General features: G+C 42.6%; 1 protein-coding gene across 4 annotated transcripts in view; it reads left to right on the top strand.

Annotated features, from left to right (window-relative positions):
* Positions 1-15,322, top strand: part of LOC147008810 (filamin-C-like) — a 71,345-nt gene that overhangs the window by 7,034 nt on the left and 48,989 nt on the right. For 2 of the 4 annotated variants that reach the window (XM_085864291.1, XM_085864290.1), the window contains exons 3-12: positions 7,325-7,570; positions 7,865-7,962; positions 8,305-8,452; positions 8,700-8,818; positions 8,945-9,022; positions 10,714-10,879; positions 11,021-11,221; positions 11,944-12,072; positions 14,077-14,214; positions 14,839-14,965. In XM_085864291.1, the coding sequence (XP_085720417.1) occupies positions 7,325-7,570; positions 7,865-7,962; positions 8,305-8,452; positions 8,700-8,818; positions 8,945-9,022; positions 10,714-10,879; positions 11,021-11,221; positions 11,944-12,072; positions 14,077-14,214; positions 14,839-14,965 (1,450 nt within the window). The remainder of the gene's footprint in view (positions 1-7,324; positions 7,571-7,864; positions 7,963-8,304; positions 8,453-8,699; positions 8,819-8,944; positions 9,023-10,713; positions 10,880-11,020; positions 11,222-11,943; positions 12,073-14,076; positions 14,215-14,838; positions 14,966-15,322) is intronic. The other 2 variants (XM_085864293.1, XM_085864292.1) reach the window with 1 other exon arrangement.

Below are 15,322 nucleotides of genomic sequence, written 5' to 3'. Positions count from 1 at the left end.
CTGAGCTATTTCAAGCAGGCAAATGAAGTAACTACGCTGTGCATATCTCATCGATAACTGGCCGATAGTGACACAGACGTATGATTCGTTGCATGTTTGCCTGTAAATGTGTTAAAATATCATCTTGAAGGTACTCCTTCAAACAAAATCCTTTAAACATGAGCCATTGACATTAAAAGCTACCATACAAGGGAGCAGAGTTTGTGGAGAATGAAAGAGGAGACTTTGCTGACTGCAAAGTCACAGATAAGTGAAGCGAGTTTGCATCTAAAGTGTTACATTTTATACCATTTAATTGATATTCCCCTGAGATTGGCATTGTGCTGAATTTATTAACATCCTTATAATTTGTTGCATTTGCAACTAGAACGGTACTCGTGAGAGCGCATACCTCCGCCAGGTTGAACAGTTTACGTTTTGGACCTCACGAATGGGCCGGTTCTGGATCGGCGGAAACTTTGTTAACCAAAATATAATCAGCTTGTTCTTGTCATCAATCCAACCAACTCATACACCAAGTTTCATCCGAATTCATCCACAACTTTTTGAAATATGCTACTATGTATCATTTTTGGCACTATTTGTCAATGGGGAAGAATCACTTGAAATTTTTTTTATAATATCCAGAACCGGATCTTCACCAAAATCGAATCATTTCTTCCTGGTCACACACCCAAACTGTCCACCAAATTTCATCGAAATCCGTCCATAACTTTGAGATTTTCTGTTCACAGACAGACAGACAAACACACAAAAGGGGTGAAAAGATAACCTCTATCTACCCTCGGTGGTGGAGGTAACTACACATTGTTTCAGTTGTGGGGGTAAATGGAAGGATTTAATAGGGAGTTTAGCATTGTGTAGAGTTGCTTGGTCCGTGCACGAGTAGAAAGCAACTTGATGTAACTAAGTTAGGGAATCTGTGAGCTTAAGTGGTACGTGTCACCACTCGAGGGGTGGTGAGGTGTTAATTAGCTGAGGGAGTAAAAAAATAAGTTCCCCAACATGTAATTGGCCTCTGTGATTTTTCCCTATGTTTTTATATTTCAAGCCAAGCAGTAAAGCTGGGAAACATGTCCCTGAAACCACAACAAAAGGCCAGAAATCCCCACCTTCCCAGGTTTGGGAAGAGCAGGCCACACCCCGGAGGCGGAGCACAAAGAGTGTAGAGGGGAGAGAGCACGTAGGAGAGGCTTGTGCATTACAAGGGAGGTTCCTACTGCATAGGACGAGAAATCGGTGTGATCGAGGTCGAGGGCAGGCAGGTTTGGGCACGTGTGGATTGTGGAATGCTTCCATCTGGATAGGATGGTACGTTTTGAGCCTTCGTATGGAAAGCTGCTCGCAGATTGCCTGGCGTACGTCTGCCCAGCTACGAGTGAGGGCGCCATTTTGTGTGCGTGTGCACGTGCTGGTGGAAGCACTCCCCATTCCAAGTTCGACTCGGACCAGCTCTGGGCCAAGCTGAAATCTCAGTCGATCAACGTGTCTGCTTTCTCTTAATAATGACTGCTCGGCCGTCCCAGGTCAGGGGGTTAACATTTTGGGTCGGGGGTTAACCTGGGCCGGCCACCCTCACGACAATATTACATGCCAAAATGGTAAATTTGCGGTTCAAGGACTAGTTCAGGAAACTCACCAATGCTTGTACTGTGCATAAATATTCTTAAAATAAAATATCGAAGCTCATGAAAGAGGAGGAGACACAGGGTAAAAAGGCAACATACTGACCATGGGGCAGTGTGCCATAAACTAAGAGAACTTGCAGGAGGATTGAACAAACAGGAAAAAGAGAGAGAGAGAGAGAGAGAGAGAGAGAGAGAGAGAGAGAGAGAGAGAGAGAGAGAGAGAGAGAGAGAGAGAGAGAGAGAGAGAGAGAGAGAGAGAGAGAGAGAGAGAGAGAGAGAGAGACAGAGACAGACAGACAGACAATGACTGGATAATTGGTGGGTTAGGCTAAGTTGGGTCATTGGGGGGTATAAAGCATCACGGGTAGGGATAGGAAATGACAGGACATTGTGGAGCATCGCTCGCTTGAAGCCCTCGAGAGAAGAATGCGATTGAATTGATGAGTTTCTGTGACATCACATCTGGGGGGCAAACACTCACAAGGAAATGACGGCGTTGGAAAGTCATCCATAATCTCATGAAGCAGTTCCCCAAATGGGAGAAAAACAATAAAGGAGTTGAAGTGGTCAGTAAGCCTAAATTTTGAAAAGTTTAACCAGGAGAGGGTTACTGGAAGAATGCGTGCATCGTGGAGACGTTGTGGATGAGGGGGTGGGTGGTTTGAGAAACGTCAGAGGGCTGAGTGAACAGAGGAAGCTCATCCATAGGTGAGGTGATTAAAAAGAAACAGAGGCCACCAACTTTCCTGCAATGTGAGAGCAATGGGCCTTGTGCTTAGGCCTCATTGTGGGAGATGTCAATGTTGAGAGCTTTAAATTACACAGATTGCAGGAGAGGGATGTGATGCTGGATGCTGGCCCATCGGGGAGAGCAGTATTTCATTGACCTACAAATAATTACTCACTGATTAGTGCTCATTAAGGAACTTGCGTGTGTGTGTGTGTGTGTGTGTGTGTGTGTGTGTGTGTGTGTGTGTGTGTGTGTGTGTGTGTGTGTGTGTGTGTGTGTGTGTGTGTGTGTGTGTGTGTGTGTGTGTGTGTGTGTGTGTGTGTGTGTGTGTGTGTACCAAAAGCATAGTCCGTCCGGGAAGCCGTGAAGCCGTGAAGCCGTGAAGCCATGCAAAACTTTTTACATGTGATCGAATAGCCCTGAGGAATATAGTTTAAAATTTTTATTTCATATTCTCCTTCATTGATGCAATTTAGCTTAATGTGCAGAAGTCCTTGTTAATTATCCACATAACCAATCAATAAAACTCCAGATAATGGCAATGTATGTGACATAATGGGGTGCATGGATGACACGGGTATGTGGGCCATAATAGTGACATGTTCAGTTAACGATGTGTTCAGAATGAACTCGCGAGGTGAGACTGTGCTCTACAAGTGCGTTTCTGGTTTTGTTTGGAAACGACTTTGCAACTTCTTTTTGACGATTTCCGATTGCTTGTGACGTTCATATCATTGGCGACAACTTCCTAATCGCAAATGTAACTACGAGTTGGTAGATATTAACTATTTTTGTGACTTCTATGCATTGCGACCACGACAAAATGTCGTTATTATTTCATTATCATTTCCTTTAATTTCTGTAAAACACACACACACACGCAAACACACACACACACACACACAAACACACAAACACACAAACACACACACACAAACACACAAACACACACACACACACACACAAACACACAAACACACAAACACACACACAAACATATTCTATCTTTTTAGTATAGTAGATATGCTTAGTGACTTTTGGGGGGGGCTTAAAAGATTGTTTATGGGATGATTAATTGATTAATTTTGTTTTTTGGCCTTTCTTTCTTTGTGTTCCCCTTTTGATAAGAGCATTTTACTTGCTGCCTCTCAACTCAACTCTTTGCGATAACTTTATTTGGGGCCCTTTTATGGCTGAATTTGATAAGTAAGAAGTGCTTGCAGGTGAATCTCCCTCGTTGTCTCCAGGAATGCAACCCATCTCCCTCCCCTGAAAAGCCAATACACACACACATGCACACAAACATGTAAAAACACACACAGACATGATGTACATATATGTGTGTGTGTTTTTTTTTTTTTTTTTTTTTATGTGTTTTCTAATGAAAAACAAAAAACAAAGACCCACTTAACTTGGTAGCCTTTCATGTCTATTTTATGCAGCTTCTTCAGTTCGAAGAGCATGGGAGGGGTCAATTTATTTATATAATCCTAGCCATATGGGTTTCATTAATTAGGTGAGAGCTAATTGGTTATTCCCTCCATTCACCGGTGAGAAGCGATATATATATATATATATATATATATATATATATATATATATATATATATATATATATATATATATATATATATATATATATATATATATATATATATTAACCCCTTCCATGCTCCTCCAGCCAAATTAGCTGCATAAAGCAATCCTAGAAGACTTACGCAAGGTAAGTGCTAAATGCTGTTTCGAACCCTTCCCAGAGTTCCTCAATAACTCTAAAAGACGTTCACACATAGTACACACATGACAATCCCAATGCAATACACTCCCCTCAGCTATCGGACCGTTTCATCACTTATTGGCGAATCATCAATGATAGCGTAGACAGCAAGGCATACCAATGAGGCTCCACACACACACATACATACATTCATACATACATACATACATTCATACACACCAGTATTGTCCTATTTAAAGGGGGGAAATGGTTGTCATGAAATTATGCAAAGTGGTCCCACAAACTGCATCACCTTCCAATTTCTCCACGACCTTCTTGAACGTTTTACTTACCTGGGCCCAATTTGGGCAGCTATGCTGTTGTGATAATGGAATAAATCATAGATATGTTTCTGATGTTGTGTAAGGATCATTGAGTAGGTGGCTGGTGGAGAAACATTCAACAAAATACGACAATATAATAAAGCACGTCCTCTGTTCATTGGGATTATGTTTGGAGATCTCATCCTCGAGCAGCTATTATTGTTCACACAATTGTACCAGACTTTGATAAACCTTCGTTTTATCTCTATTGTGTGAAACGTCTCATTTGTCACAAAGACATGGAGATTAACTTTGGGGAGGTTCAGCTGTTGTGTCGTGATGAACAGCTGAGAACAAACTTGAAGGGAAGTGAAGAGAGAATGATTTTGTTAGGGTGGGGTGGGAGGGTAGGGAAGGGAGGTGGGGGGGATGCATTGGAATACAGTAGTTCCACAAACTCAATCTTCCCATTTCTCCTCTGCCATTTCAGACACTTTGGCTTCCAGTGCCCAATTTGGGCAGGTGTGCTGATAGACGATGTAGTTCACATGATATGCTTGTTGAATACATGTGCAATGCCAATCTATGGGTATTCTGCTCTCCCCTTCACCATATCATACTTCAGAAGCTATCGTGATGGGGATTGGGAGGGGGTGGAGGGGTTAATGCATTCCTGGAGCAGCTGGTTTTTCTCAGCCCAGCATTTCTTCGGGTGCCCAGAATAAACTATTACCACCATGCCAGCCAGAAATGGCAAAAGGGGAGGGGTTGGGCAGGAGTGGGGGAGGAGGGGTCATGAAGGCACTACTCCACGTATCACAGTATGAATAGACATGAGGAGGCAGTCTCCAATTATCAAGGGGTAGCCAGGAAAGCTATCAAAACTTTCCTAAAGCTAAGCTTAACTATTCACACTTTTGTTTTTAAACTATGGTACATTGAAAACATTTTTAGAAGATGATTAACCATACATTGTATGACCCTTTAAACATGGCCTTAAATATATATATATATATATATATATATATATATATATATATATTTTTTTTTTTAATGTGTTTTCTTATGAAAAACAAAAAACAAAGACCCACTTACCTTGGTAGCCTTTCATGGCTGCTTTATGCAGCTTCTTCAGTTCGAAGAGCATGGGAGGGGTCAATTTATTTATATAATCCCAGCCATCTGGGTTTCATTGATTAGGTGAGAGCTAATTGGTTATTCCCTCCATTCACCGGTCAGAGATGTGAGTGGGTCTTCATTTTTCATTTATATGTTTCTTGCTTTTGACATTTACTAATGGTACATGCTTGAGAGCCTCATTGGTGCTTGTTTCTGTCTACGCTTTCGCTGATGATTCACCAATAAGCGATAAAACTAGTCTGGCAGCTGAGGGAGTGTGTGGCATTGGGATTCTCATGTGTGTACTATTTGTGAATGTCTTTTCAGCTGTGGAGGAACTCTGGGAAGGGTTTGAAACAGCAAAGCACTTTCCTTGTGTAGTCAACCACACAAGATGATGGGAATAATTAGGGCCTTTGAAGTGTGCAAGTTGCTGTTGTTCACTGCTATTTCCACATGTTGGTGGGTTTCAGGAGGTGGAATGGAGACCTACCTGTTTTCTAATTATCCACCTCCGTGTGTGTGTGTGTGTGTGTGTGTGTGTGTGTGTGTGTGTGTGTGTGTGTGTGTGTGTGTGTGTGTGTGTGTGTGTGTGTGTGTGTGTGTGTGTGTGTGTAGGTATATTCACTCTCTAAATGTTTGTAAGCAGAAACGCGTTCACAGTTGGATTGGTCCTCCTCTCTGCCCTGGGTGCTGATGTAAACCCAATCATTTGACTCTGCGCAGATCCATCTATTAGTGGAGGCAGTGCATGAAGTTCGTCCATTTGTTAACACGAATACAACACATGACTGCGAAACCAAATGGCCTTTTCCTTTGTCAGCATTCATGGTGTTAGTCTCAAGTAGACATGTCCATATGGACATATACTGGGAAGGAAAAGTTATCTGCTACTTGGGTCTTTTGCCAAAGTGGAATGGTTTGTAATCTGATCATAAAAAATGGAAACTGCTCAGAACAGCAAGATCAGCAATGAGACCATGAAGGAGTTACAGAAGCAAACCATTGGTCCCTGTCACACACCAAAATCTAATCGGCTTGGTCTTGTCACCTACCCAACCCATCCACCAAGTTTTGTCCCAATCTGTCAACAACTTTTCGAAATATCATGCTATATGTTGTTTATGGCCCATCTTTAAAAAATAATAAATTCTCGTATCCAGATTCAGATTCGAATCTTCACCAAAATCGAAACAATTTGTCCTTGTCACACACCCAACCTGTCCATCAAGTTTCGTCTAAACCCGTCAAAAAAATTTTGAGATATTCTGCTCACAGACAGACAGACAAACAAACAAACAGACAGACAGGGGTAAAAACGTAACCTCCTTCCACCTTCGGAGTCGAAGGTAACAATTTGAATGTAAATGTTTCCTTCGATAAGTATTGTCAAGGATAATTATCAAAGAATGAATATGAAGAGGACCGGATGCTGCTGAGTGCAGTTTAAAGATGATTACAGCGTGTTGAGATGATTCAACAAAAGACCATAGCTCTCCGGATTTGATCAGATCCGATTCCACGCACTATCCTCCTGATAGGCCGGAGCATGTTTGTGTCTGGGTTTACCATTACCTCGCCGTCGGCATTCAGGATAGAAATAATACATGGGGAGGGAATAAAAATCAAGGTAAACACTGCTTCGTAATTTAGACTCAGGACATTTTAAGGGAGAAACAAGGTGAGAAGCTCCAAAGCAAGTGCTTTGTAAATTGTGACTCATTTGGTCAAAGAAGGGGTATGTCATCATAATGCGGTTCTTTGGTTTTAATGTGTGACACATTATGATTTCCCTGTACACATCCAGACAGCAAAGCGATTGTGGATGGAAACCTGAAGCTTATCTTGGGCCTGGTATGGACCCTGATTCTCCACTACTCCATCTCGATGCCCATGTGGGACGAGGATGACGAGGACGCCAAGAAACAAACTCCAAAACAGCGCCTCCTCGGCTGGATCCAAAATAAAGTTCCTCAGCTGCCCATCACCAATTTCAACCGTGATTGGAAGGATGGAAAGGCCCTCGGAGCACTGGTGGACAACTGTGCCCCTGGTGGGTTGGTTGGATAGGATGATGGGTATCAGCAGCTGTGTGTTGTCAATGTGAACCGATGGGGCTAGTTCGTTCAAGGCTTAAATACCATAGGTTATGACCCATAATCAGTACCTCGCCTGTTCTTAGGAACCAGAACGTGCTGCTGCTTGAAGCTACACGATTTTCTAATTTTGTTTATAATAAAGAAATCCTGAAATACACGTGTATGCAACAATGCCTTGGAGAAGATCTTCACGGGCTATTGCTCTTTTGAGAACAGGTGTTGTCCTTGATGGTCTTGCCTCCCTATAGGCCTGTGCCCTGATTGGGAGGATTGGGACCCCAATATGCCGGTGGACAATGCGCGGGAGGCAATGCAACAAGCGGACGATTGGCTGGGAGTGCCTCAGGTCGGCCCATGGAGGCTGCATGTGATATGAGATGTGTACATGCCAGCTGTGGTCTTCTCCATGCGATGCATGCATGTTTACTTGAAATAACACATGGTAGCAAGATGCATCTGTTGGAAACTAAACATTGTTGAATCTAAACATATGACAAATGGTGCTGAAAGTTATTTGTAATTCTTGATGAATTGCTCAGTTTGATGCAGGTTCCAAATGATATCCTGATTGCACAGCTTTGGGGCTTTTGGTGCTTCAACTTCCACAATGGGAATCAAACTAGGTCTTGGGAAAGGATTACATGACTGAATCTCCCCCACCCCTTCTCTCCCCCATTCTCCAATGCAGGTCATTGCCCCAGAAGAGATTGTCGACCCCAACGTGGATGAACATTCTGTGATGACATACCTTTCTCAGTTCCCAAAAGCCAAGCTTAAGCCCGGTGCACCTGTCCGACCCAAAATTGACTCCAAAAGGGTTCGAGCTTACGGACCTGGTACGCTTAATACAACGATTTTTAAAAACTTATTGTTGTTATATTTGCTTTGATTATTTAAAACCCATTTTTTGGGGAGGGTTTTAAACAACCTTGAAGCAGGTTTTGAAAAAAAATAATACCTTTATTGAAAAACTGAGATTCTATTAGTTATACGAGTATATACCAACTTTCTGATTTCCCCATCATTTGCTTTTTTTCTTCAAAGTTTTTTTCTGGAAATCTGAACTTGAGTTCTTCTTCATAGGTATTGAGCGCACCGGCAACGTTGTTCTTAAACCGGGCTGCTTCACAGTGGAGACGGCAGATGCGGGTCTTGGAGAGGTCCTTGTCTATGTGGAGGACCCAGAGGGACACACCGAGGAGGTCTGTTGGACGTTTGATTAATTGCATAGCTGAGGTGCTTGATATGGAAGTATGATGGACATCTTGTAAGGATTTGGATCTGACCATATCGTACAGAGTTAATCCGCTTATCTTTTCCACCTCCAGGCCAAAGTGGTTGCAAACAATGACAAGCAGCGTTCTCACTCTGTTGTTTACCATCCCAAGGTGGTTGGAATGCACAAGGTGAGATATGTTATATTATGATTCGACTCAAAATATTGCCTTCACAATCGATGGCTTTTTGCTGCGATAAGTATTGTCGCATCATTGGTCCAGCGAACACAGATGCTCTGCATCTGCTAATGACTGACACTTCTGCTAAAGACCTCCGTGAATGACAAAAATGAGGTTTAATTTACACTATGATGTACTGCATTCAATATTTGCTATATAATTTACCAATTTACAATTTCCGAAGGATTGTTCAAATAAAGCTGAGACATATACAGAGAATTTCATGAAAGACATAAAAAGCAAAATCTATGGATTGATTAATCAAAGATGTTCCAAACTACAAGAAGGACGAAGATTATTTTGTATCAGTTACAGGAGGTCAATGTACAGCTTCGTGGTATTTCACGTTCTGGACACACACACACACACACACACACACACACACACACACACACACACACACACACACACACACACACACACACACACACACACACACAGTCAGTAAGTTTCATGGTGTGTGATAACCTTTTTCACACTGGAGCCATGATAAGGGTTGGCAAGGTAGCCTAGAGGTATGCACACTCGCTTCTGAGCTGTCTCGTCTTGGTTTGAATCTCGTTTCAGCTATAAACTGCCATGCTGCTGTTTCACAGGCAGAGTGATTCTTCAATTTGTGGGCCATCAATTTGATGGGTGTTAAACTGGGTGTCCCATCCACCGGCATTAGTTGGTGGACGTTAAAAGTCCCACGGTGTCCTTCACTAACAGTGGGTGAGCTATCATTGGCACCCTGGACAAATTCTAAATTCCTGTTTCAAACAAAGCTATAGATCAGTCGCTGGGCATAGCGGCATGTGCTTGTAATCCAGCAACTCAGAGACTGGGGTTGGGGGATTACTTGAGGATGGGAGCCATGTGTTGTGTTGTGCTAATAGATGGTACAAAGCAGCCTCGGTGATATGGTGACACCCAACCTTGATTTTCAGGTCAGTCCAGATCAGATCTGTGACTTGATATGGGTATCATGCAAAACCCGTACTAACCTGTTCTTGGTCGAGTGTTGGTGACTAAACTAACTGTTGGTGACTAAACAGGTCCCCATGGTGTGGAGGGTGTAAGGACATGAACACCCAGCAGGATTCAATACAAAACCTGTCAAAGAGTGAAGGAACTCCTTGTGGTGTTAACTGCATTTGTGGATGTCCTCCTGCAGTTGGTTATCTTCCCTAGGAGGTTGGTGGCAGGATTTGCACTCCAGCCACCACAAAACACTTCACTCTGCAAAATGCACTGTAGTGTGTGTCGGCGTCTTGCTGAGGTGTCATCCACCAGACGGCGGTCTCCTTGGGTTAACCTGATGGTGTCCCTTTGGGTGGGTGCCTGGATGTCCTATCCCTAAGAGATGGGGATGGGCCGGGCATCTGACTGGGGAATGGCCAAATGGAGGCCCCATGGAGTGTTGGTGGAAAGTGGATGCAGTGATGTTCTGTAAAAGGGCATGCTCCCAATGTATGTATGTATGTATGTATGTATGCGTTCATTGATCAGTGCAGTTGTAGACCAATAAATGTGTTGTGTTGTGTGGTTCATCCTACACTGCGCCCATGCAAGGATTTTAACATATGCCGATGACAATGATAACAACAATACATGACAATGGTGCATGTTCTTTTTACTACCTGGCAATTGGCATGCAGGTGACCGTCTTGTTTGCGGGACAACACGTGCAAGGTAGTCCCTTCGAAGTGGATGTGGCCGGTGGCTTGGTGGGTAATGCCAACAAAGTCAGTGCCAGAGGACCTGGCCTGGAGCCCACAGGAATCGTGGCACACAAACCTACACATTTTGACATCTACACGGCCGGTGCGTCACGGTCTCTCAGGGTTGAGGTTTTTCCCTTGATCCAGCTCTCTGAACTATCGTACCAGTGAAACCTAACAGTTAGGGCATTCCATCACATGCACACTGTAAGATCTCCTCGATTCATTTCCTCACCTTCCACAGGTGCCGGTGTTGGGGATGTGGTCGTGGTGATCGTTGATCCTCAGGGAGCACGAGATACCGTGCATGTGACGCTGGAAGACCGAGGGAACAACGTGTTCCGCTGCACATACCAGCCCATTAGTGAAGGGCAACACACCATTCATATCTCCTTCGGTGGAACGGCAATTCCCAACAGCCCCTACCGCGTCCATGTCTCACACGGTACCCACTAACTGAAACCGATGGGTCACTGAAGTGTATATTATCCGATGCGAGGTGCATCTGTAGACGAGGTGCGCTTTTGTAAAGATCATGCCATAGATCATCAGGAGGATGTGCTTTAATATGCTGATGTGCCAGGGTTTCATTGATGTGACATATTACCATGTAATCTATTACCCATTTCATACCACGTAGTATGCACTGCTCACAACCTAAGGGATAATAATAACAATGAGGAAATTATACGCAGAAGGAGGCCATTCGGCTCATCATGCCTGCTCAACAGCATTGTAATTGTGTTATCATAATGCGCTTTATTCCATCACTCTCGATCCTATCGTGAGGATTTCTCTGCACACAGTCAAAACTTCCCACAAATAATTATCAAAGATTGAGGAAACAAATATCTGTGTCACTTGGAATGTGCACATCAAATGCTGATCTGATCTGATCTGATCATGTTATTAACTCAACTCTAATTACGACAACACCAGTCATTGCAGAGGTGTGTGCTGTCATAGCTGGAATACAGAGAAATTATTATCCCGAAACGGCAGAGCAGTGTATTCTGCATCCTTAACACGAACATGTGTTTATGTTACCTGCTCCCTAACTAGTTCCAGTGTCATATTAACCTTGTTTATCTACCTGATTTCCCATTCCTCAACCCAAATGCTCTCCCAATTCCTGTCCCTAACTCACCCCTTACCCGCCACCCACAGGAAAGCCAGAGTCATCTCAGGCACCACGACCCCAACTCCATCTCCTGCCCCCAACATCAGTGTGCACCCCACCCCCGCAGGAGAAGCCTAAAGTTCCTCCCCAAACCCCCCCAAAACCCAAAAAGCCGAGTTAGTACTTACCATTCTTCCTCCTTTGCAACCTCTGTCCTTGCACCAATGCACCACCACTACCCACTCACCCATAACATCCATCTTCCCCTCCTCATATCCCCTCCACACCTTCCAATTCATATCCTGCAACCTCCTTCATTTGACTCTTAACATATACCTCCCAATCACCCACACCATCCATCATTCATCCACATATCACACTTTATTTATCGTATTCCTTTAAATTCCATCACGTTTATCTAAGTGTCTGTTTAATTTGCCAATTGATATTTTAAAATTATCAGCATAACCACTCCCTATGGAAGTGACAGGAAAGGTCCATGTTGTTTATCCTCTCTGGTGTATATCGATTACAGTATATCTAGTCTCGAGTCCGCTCTTCTATGGTGGACACAATGAGCAGAGAATGCCTTTAGGGATGTCGAGATTCCTCCAGATTTCTTTCATTTTAGTGTTAAACAGCAGTCATGATTATCATTAGCGTTGCCATTAGTGTTTGTAATCAGAAGCGGCCTTTGGAAAAATTACACGATTAGCTATCTTAACAGAGATATACACCTTAACACGGAATTCACCATAGGCAGAAAAACACCTTGGGGAGTGGAGCAAATTTTGTCACTTCAACCTCCATCATGAGACCCTTAGTCCTTCTGTCAAGTTTGGTTGAGATTGGATAAGTAACGACCGAATGTATCGCGGTTTAAAAAACAGGCAGACAGACAGACACCAAATTGCATATTTTAGTCAGATTTATTTTGTTCCATTACACAGTTACAAAATTATAATTGTTTCTTTAATCCCATTTTCCATGAATGATTGTACTGTGGGTATATATTTTATTAAAATTGATCAACTCTTAATTATTGCCCCACACACACAAAGCAAAAAAAAAGGGGGGGGTGGTTAAGCAATTGGTTCTCTTCTGTTTGTCTGTCAGTCCTTTCTTCAGTTTTGATCGAGGAGCAACTTAATTTCAATCGAATGTTATATTTTGAACATGATTCCTAAAATGAACCTGCAGTTTAGCAGGACATTGGCTCTGAATTTGTTCCGATCACACAAGCGCATCAAGGAGTGAGATTTTTTTGTTTGTTTTTTTCACTCTGTCTGCCAGTCAAACAAAATTGAAAATTATTACAAACAGGAAAATTACTATTTTTAAGGATGTCGTAAAGGACACAAACAACAGGTACGACTAACTAATGTAACATGTTAAATAAGGTCGTATAAAAGATGCCACATCAATGGCAATAAACTTCTGGATTATATTTTTTTTCTACAGCATTTAAAATATTTATTTATTTAGATTGAATGATATACTTGGATCGCCTTTTTAGCATTTTCAAAACACTTCTGCTTGGCAGTACTTGGACAAAATATGATGGCAATTTACATCATCATGACCAATCAAATTTGCCGCTCGTCGACCCCGTCTATAATTTTGTTTCTCAAGACAGCACAGGCGAAGGTGTTCTATGAACTCTCTAGTTTTCGCTGGTTTTGTTTGTTTGCTTGTTTAGGTACTTATTTATTTGCAGTTCACGTTTGTGAAGATTCATTGAAAACTATTCACATCATGCGTGGAACATGAACATATTGTTTAGAATTTTAACTCAAATTTGCAACAATTGTACTTTTCCCATCGATTCACCAGTTTTTTTTCAGTTTGCGAGTTGTATCAGCGAGCTTTGTCGTCATAGCAATATAATACTTCCTCCTTTTTGGAAATAGCATTTAATTTTGGGAAAACAGCGATGTGTCAAAAGGTGCTCGTCTTTTGGTCCTTAGTTGAGTCTTCGGTTTGCAGTTCAGCTAATGGTTGGTCAGCAGTATCTGTAATTCTTATCTTTTAGTTCCTTAAACCTGAGAAAAGAATAAGGATCTTAAATGAGAATGGATTAAGGATGGATGCTTTTGTCTGCTCATGTGCACCTATATACCCTTTTGTGTGTCTCACTGTGCTTACCCTGTGTGCCTTACCTTCATCTCATCTGACAATAGCTTCTCAAGCTGGAATGTGCCGTGCTTGGGGTCGAGGTCTGCAGGCCAAGGGCCTGCGGGTGCATGAAACTGCATCCTTCCGTGTGCACACCAAGGGAGCAGGCACCGGCGAGCTTGTTGTGGTTCTTCGAATACCCGGTAAGTTTAATATCATAAATAATTATTCTTTTTTTTATGTGTTTGATCATTTGCACTTATTAAGACCCACTCTGGTTTTTATCTGCAACTGTCGCCTCATGAGGCTCCTTTAGCAGAGCAAGACCTGCCCTGGCCTTTGCATAACAAAACCCAACAACATCTTGATCCTTTAAAACCCACTGAAACTCCCAAAGTGAAATCCCCATGGAATGACCCTTGCTATTACAGCTGAATTACCGAAAGGAAGCTTCTTCATCAATTTATCAATGTGTAGCCTTCAGAGGATTCAATCAACAGGTCTTTTGACCCTCATCAGACTCAGTTGTAACATGGTTAGAGGGTCCGCTTTGAGTCTGGGAGGTGAGCAGTTCGAACCCTGGCCGAGTCATTCCAAATACTTAAAAAATTGTATGTGCTGCTTCCTTGTTTGACATTCAGCATCTAAAAAGGAGAGAACATGATCAAAGAACCATAGGTTGGCAATTGTAATGCAGGCTTGATGGGCTTAATGGCTTCCTCCCACGTTGAAGTTCCTCATAAGGGAAATCATGTTACGAAAATGTCGACATTATCATTCAAAATGACTGAGTTTGCACTTTTAACCTGGTTCTTGTAATATGTCAGGAGGTGCAGAGGAGACCTTGAAAAAGCAGGACGCAGGTGATGGGGTGTTTGAGTTTGAGTATCGACCTAACATCCCTGGAAAATACACAGTGTCCATCACGTGGGCAGGACAACATATACCGCGCAGGTAGGTATTGCATCATTCAGTTTGCAACTGCTATCGGGATTGTCAGATAATAATCTGACAAATCCAGAGCAATACTGGTGGCAAGAAGGTCTACAGTTAACACATAACTTTCAAGATGACGTATGAATGCTAATGAGGCCCTTTGCCCATGCACTGTGTGTGTTTACAGTGACCCAGGTCTGCTTGGCGGGCACTTTTAACCTGCCGTTGCTCGCATGAAATCTGAAGTTCAAATCGTCCTTTACACATAATCTTCAGCATTTAAACGAAAGAGTGGCAATTTCAGAGTGATTAACCGTAATTGTTCTGTTCCTCAATGAAAATAGGGCTCACGGAAATATAGGAATACGAGAAATA

The sequence above is a fragment of the Eptatretus burgeri genome, chromosome 18 (genome assembly GCF_056783735.1).
Source record: "Eptatretus burgeri isolate ZD-2024b chromosome 18, Ebu_testis_v1, whole genome shotgun sequence".
In the NCBI taxonomy this organism is placed as follows: domain Eukaryota; kingdom Metazoa; phylum Chordata; class Myxini; order Myxiniformes; family Myxinidae; genus Eptatretus; species Eptatretus burgeri.
This window is presented reverse-complemented; position numbering and strand designations above follow the sequence as displayed.